This window comes from Manihot esculenta, chromosome 10 (genome assembly GCF_001659605.2).
Source record: "Manihot esculenta cultivar AM560-2 chromosome 10, M.esculenta_v8, whole genome shotgun sequence".
NCBI lineage: Eukaryota > Viridiplantae > Streptophyta > Magnoliopsida > Malpighiales > Euphorbiaceae > Manihot > Manihot esculenta.
In genome coordinates this window covers 12,637,060-12,643,202 of record NC_035170.2, presented here as the reverse complement: position 1 = coordinate 12,643,202, position 6,143 = coordinate 12,637,060, and the positions used below count along the sequence as shown (strand labels likewise).

Sequence of the window (6,143 nt, the reverse complement as noted above, 5' to 3'; positions counted from 1 at the left end):
AGCCTCCCAAGCCTTCCAAACACCCCAAAACCTGCACCCAACCTCTTAAAACATGCATAAACCCTTAACCATGCACAAAGGAGTTTAAACAAGCTTAAACTCCAACAAAGAACATCATAGAGCATACATAAATAGCTTATGACCCACATAAGCCAAAACTATCAAAACCTCACTTGCTCTTTCCCAATCATGCATATACTCTCCCACATGCATAAACTAGCTTAAACCTTCAACATAACATCACATAAACATACATAAACAGGCATAGGCATACATTGGGCATAAAACCCACATAAACCCTAACATGCATATCTACCCATACTCAACCATCAAAACATTTTTAAACTTACTTAAAACTTCATTAAAACATAAAGGAAGCAAGGATCTACACTTACCTCTTGAAGATCGAGGGGTGGTGCAATCCCTAACTCGGAGGTGTGGAGGATCCAAGCTCCAAAAGCCTCCAAGCTCCCAAAACTCCTATTAAAGCTTCAAAACAAGGGTAGAACTCATGAAAAACTTGAGGGATGGGTAGAGAAAACATGAAAACGACCAAAGCAGTACAAAAACTCACCTGAGCTCGAGAATGGGGAGAAAACTCGCCCATTTCCGATCTGAGGGCTCTTTATAGGTGGCCTGGTCAAAGACCTTCGGCAGCCTAACGTGCCCCCTAAACTCATGCATGTTCGGCGGCCGAACCTTGGTTCGTTCAAACGAAGCTTTCGGAGGCCAAAAGCGCTCCCGAAACCTTCCCATGTTCGGCGGCCCAACTTCACTTTCGGCGGCCGAACCTGGCAATTGCCTCCTTGATCTTTTCTTTTCAAAACTCAATTCTTTTTCGTTTAAAACCATGAAATCAGTAAAAACATTTTAGAAAACACATTTTACCCCTCTAGAAGCCTCTGGCATCTTCAGAATTCCAGATTCCAACGGAGATTCCGCCGGAAGGTAGGGATTCCGATGCCGGAATCTAGCCGGGTATTACAAGCACAATGCTCGGCTCTATATTATTATTAAAACAAATGAATCGGAAAGCCACCAGAATCTTCTAATTGTGAGGGTGCAGCTGGGCAACTGACAGCTTATGAAATCGAAGGACTTCAGTGAAAAATGGGTCTGTGAGGAACCGAAGACCCACCTTCAGTTGCTCTTCGTTGACGATGATGGTATCCCCCATAGGGATCTAGTTATCTACGTGAATGCTTGGAGATGGAATAAAGACACAAAAGATTTCTCGAGAGATATGGTATCGATTGTGTAATCGAACTACGTCCTTCTCATTTAGTACGAAAGGGATGTCATTAACTAGGGAGCTTTCATTCTCATGGCCGTCTTTAATGGAACGATGGGTGCCGGAGCGCGAATGGGATCGTTGAAGGAGGAGCTTGAGACAGAACTTCCACCAGAGAAAGAAGAAGAAAAGGAAGTATTTTTACTCATTTCTATAAAAGAGAAAGCAAATAGAAATTACCTTGAAGCAATGAAGTGTGAATGGAAAAGAAGAGTAGTCGAATCTTTTCTAAAGCACAAATATTAGTTGTGAGCAAATGTGATATTTGGAGGAGATGAAGGGTTTTTATACGATAGCTTCATCGGTAAGTTTTGAATGCAGCTTGAAAAAGAAGGCAATCGTCATTTATGTGTAGGAGCAGGCAAAGCAAAGTGAGTGTGGAAGGCTAATCTAGACAAGCCAAGTGACCCAAATTTTGAAGACAATTGTCACTTTCAAATCTGAAGAATCAAAGACCAGCGGAGAGACTTCTGATATAGCACAACAATCACCCAAAGTAGGCCATGAGCTAGCACTCAAAGATATGGTCACGTGGTAAGGGTCTGATCAGATGATACTCAGTCCCATTGATGGAAAAGAAGATCTGGACACCGTAGGTCTCAGCTCTTCGTCAAAACTCACCCTCTTAACTATTTTATATTTTTAATAGTAGTAATTAAAAGTTTTTGTTTCGAAATAGGGACCGGGGATTGGGGAGTAAAACTTGAGACCTTTCAGATTTATTCAGATACACTTACCACACCAAGTTAAATTTATGAGTGCAGTAATAATTAAACGTTTCAACAACTAAGCAACCATCCAGTGCATAATGAATGAATATTATAAGAATAAAAAGAGAATATTAATGAATGCTAAGTTATTTTCAATGGCTAAGAACTGAAATTGAAATTTCCTTTGAACTGAAATTGAAATTTTCTTTCCAAAATAATAATGAAGCCTCATTAAATATTTGAACAACCTCATCAAGTCATAATTAATGATGTCATCTGTTGAATTTTTAAGAAGTGCAGCAGAACAATCTCATCAATTCATTAACATGTATTGTGATATTATTTTTAAATATTTCCTATTCAGACAGTAATTTGAGTTTTGAATTTATTGTTTTGCATTGTTTTTATAGGTTTATATTTATATATTTTTTGTCATTTATTTATAATATTCAGGAAGTATGATAAACATGGACAGAAATGTAATAGCAGCTTTAGTCGGATATGGTGGATATTTGATTTTTTTGCTTCGTCTTTATTGTTATCTTGAGAGACCATTAGCTTATTCTAGTTATGATAAATATAAAGTTAAATAAGAATTAATGTGGCAAATAGAGACAAATAAAAATTCTTGTAATATTATACGGATAGGACCACAAGTTTTTGAAGCTTTGGTTAATATTTTGAAACAAAAAAATCTATTAAAAGATAACAGATTTAGTTGTATTGAGGTACTTGATGTTTATATATTTTATGTCATAATGAAAAAAATTGTGTTGTGAAATTTTTCTATCGACGGAGTTGAAAGATAGTGAGTCATTATTTTCATAATATGTTGAGAGCAATTATCTCATTAGAGGATGAGTTTTTAGTGCAACCAGATGGTTCTACCGTCTCTCTAGAAGATTTTATCCTTACTTTGATGTTAGTACCTTTAGGATTATAAGTTTAATTTTTTATTGTTATATTTATTTTATTTGTATATTTATGAAGATATTTTACACTAAGTTGATTATAAGTTGATGCAAAATCCTATTAAAATTCATGGTGTTAAGCGCATGGCTAAAGATGCAGATGTTAGACAAGGAAAACAAATAAGAGATAATATAATTTTTTATATGTAAAATGACTATGTATTCGTGTTATTTTATAAATTTCTAAAAATTATGAGACATGTTAATTAAATTCGATTTTATCGATATATTGTTAGTAATTTTACATATTTGATAACAACAAGTTTATTTTAACTTTACTGTTAAAGGGAGGTTAGGAATTGATAAAATTAAATTTAAATTCTAAAATTAAATCAAATAGAAATTTTATATTTTAAATTATATCAAACCACACAGTAAAATTTATTTCAAATAAATTCTCTAAAATTCAATTGAATTCCACATAATTCTATTTAAATCAAATAATATGTAAAAATGTCAACAAAGTACCAAAGTATGTTGGCGATGGTGGGATGGTGAACGCGATGGTCTCCCACTAAGCTCAACCACTACTGGAGGAATATGAGATAAGGCTTGCTTGGGCTGGGCATGGTGATTACGGATGAACATAGCTTACTTTCGCTTGCTGCTATGAGAATTATCAAGCTTTGTCTCATGAAACATGTAGGCTAGCAGAGCAATAGAGGTAGGTATTTTGGAAATAAAGTTTTTTTTCCCTCAATGGAATATTAACAAATCTCTTTGATTAACATAAAATATAACTGAATGACTAAATAGCACTATTTATAAATAATGAGAGATATTTTAATTAAATTTAAAAATTATAGGGATCAATTAATGAATTTCTTAAAAATTTAAGAATATAAAAGTAATTCTCCCTTAAATTAAACACTATTATAAATAATTTAAAGGTTTAAGAACATTATGAAAAATCTCATTATTCTCCCGCTTTCCATTTTTTATATATAGTATAGCTTAATTATAATTTTTAAAAATTAAAATTTTTATATTAATAAATTAAAGCAAAATACATTTTTAAATTCCTAACAAATATTTAAATGTCCATTTCAGTTTTTACTCTGGAGTACAGTAAAGAGAGAAATAATTCAATTTGTTTGCTTTTGTTACACCTTCCATCAAGCGGCGGGACTTTTCCCCCAAAACTCAACAATTCAATTAACTTTATCTATATTAGGATTGTGATTTTTACCTTTTTTTTTTTCTTTTTTATGTAAATTTAAATTCTAATATTATAAATAACTCTAAAAAATTGTAATTTCTATAATGATTAAAATATTAAAAATTGGTGATTTAAATTTTTTAATTTTTTAATGATAAAACAATCAAAATCTTTTAATCATTAATTATAGAAAATCCATTTTAAAATATTAATAATTATCATATTGTCTTTTTTTTAAATGCAAATGTGGTATATATTTAGTAGATTCCTTCCCTTAACCATATGCATAACATGTTATTAATAAGAAGTTGCAATTCATTTGAAATAAATAAGATTACAAGCAAAAGGAAGCCTTATAAGTATTCAGTGGTTTTAGAGTATCACATGGTAGGAATAACATGATATTTCCTACTAATAAAATTAAAGTATTTACTATTTTATTATTAAAATATATAATTAACTACCAATTTATTAATATAATTAGTAAGTGAAGTGATACTCAGGATGTATTACATAATTTTCATCATAACAGAGCAAGCACTTTCAGTCATGGCTAATCAAAGTCTCAAGTTTGTGTCATCATGGTTTTAAACTCATCCATGTTAATCATACCATCACCATCACCATCAACTGCCCTGACCATTCTCCGGCAGTCTTCCGGGCTGCATCTCTCACCAAGACACCTTAACACTTCCATAACTTCCTCAGCAGTTATCTTCCCGTCTCCGTTCAAGTCAAATGCTTGAAAAGCACTCTGAATATCTGTGATATTGATGCTTCCACCCTTCTTTTGAGCTTCAACAAACTCTGTGAAATCAATAAATCCATCTCCATCTGAATCAACCACCTGAAAAATCTTTGGCACTTCTTCTGTCATCTTTTCCAGTCCCAGAGCTCTCAGTGTTTCCTTGTACTCCTGCTGAGAAATTTTTCCGTCTTTGTTTGTATCAAATTTGTTGAAAATCTGCCTCATCTCGCTTAGATTTGGCTGGAGAATGGCCGGTAGTTTGCTGGAGCTTTGTATGCTCCGGGAAGAAAACAATCGGGATGGCCTTCGCAGAAGCTTGCTTCTTGAAAGCTTGTACTGGAATTCCAGAAAACTGATGTTCGACATTTGAGTCTTAATTTGTTTTTCTTGCAAGAGTCAGAAGCTTAAAGAAATAAAAACTTTTGAAAATAGATCCGCAGAAAGATGATTTCCTGCTAAGAAAAATGAAAGTTTGCTGTGTATTTAAATTCTGATAAAGCAAATCTTTTTATTCCTTAGGCAACTTGCCAACAGGTGAACAAAAGATTCTGAAGATAAGATATAGGGGTATTGATAATAAAAGTTCAAAACTTTCGGCGTTTTTATGTTTTAATCTAAACTTTTTTTTTTTGACATAATATTGAAAACTTTTCGCAATTTTATTCAAATTTGAATTAAAGACAAAATTTATTTACAAGACTTTATGGCTATGGCTACCTAAAAATTTATTTACAAGACTTTATGGCTATGGCTACCTTAACATCAGTCGCCAGCCTCACAAACTAGGATCTAAAATAAGTATCTTTGTTCAAAAGTCTTTCTTAATTTTCGGCTCTTAGTTCCTTCAATGGCAAAACCACAGAAGAACTAGAGCCATAGCCTCGACAAGCTAAAAAGGAACCAACTTTGCCATCCAAAAATCTAAAGCCCAAACTGGAACCCCATAAGAAGACGCGAAATAATCCATTCATTTTCTACTTCTTACTTCACTCTTTTTGTCTCTCTACTTACTATCGTAATTGTCATTCTCTCTTACCTCTTCTTCATCAGACCTTAGACCCTTTTTCCTCTCTCTTTCGAACCCTCTGCGCTAATACTACTCTAACGACCATACTATTAAAGTCCAGCTAGCTCAGAATCTACCACACACCGATATTTTCGCAATGGAAAGCAGAAGCAAAGGTTATGTAACTGAGAAGGTACTGATTATTTATGGGTTGGGTCTCAGTTCTTGTCCATTTAGGAAAGTAATTGACTTGTTGGG

The 6,143-nt window shown here is 33.3% G+C and overlaps 1 protein-coding gene across 1 annotated transcript; it reads right to left on the bottom strand.

Annotated features, from left to right (window-relative positions):
- Window positions 1–4,430: 4,430 nt before the first annotated feature.
- Window positions 4,431–5,367, bottom strand: LOC110625073 (calmodulin-like protein 30). The gene has a single exon (XM_021770585.2). It carries the CDS (start codon window positions 5,243–5,245, stop codon window positions 4,697–4,699), a length of 549 nt encoding a protein of 182 aa, XP_021626277.1. The 5' UTR covers window positions 5,246–5,367; the 3' UTR covers window positions 4,431–4,696.
- Between the last annotated feature and the right edge of the window lie 776 nt (window positions 5,368–6,143).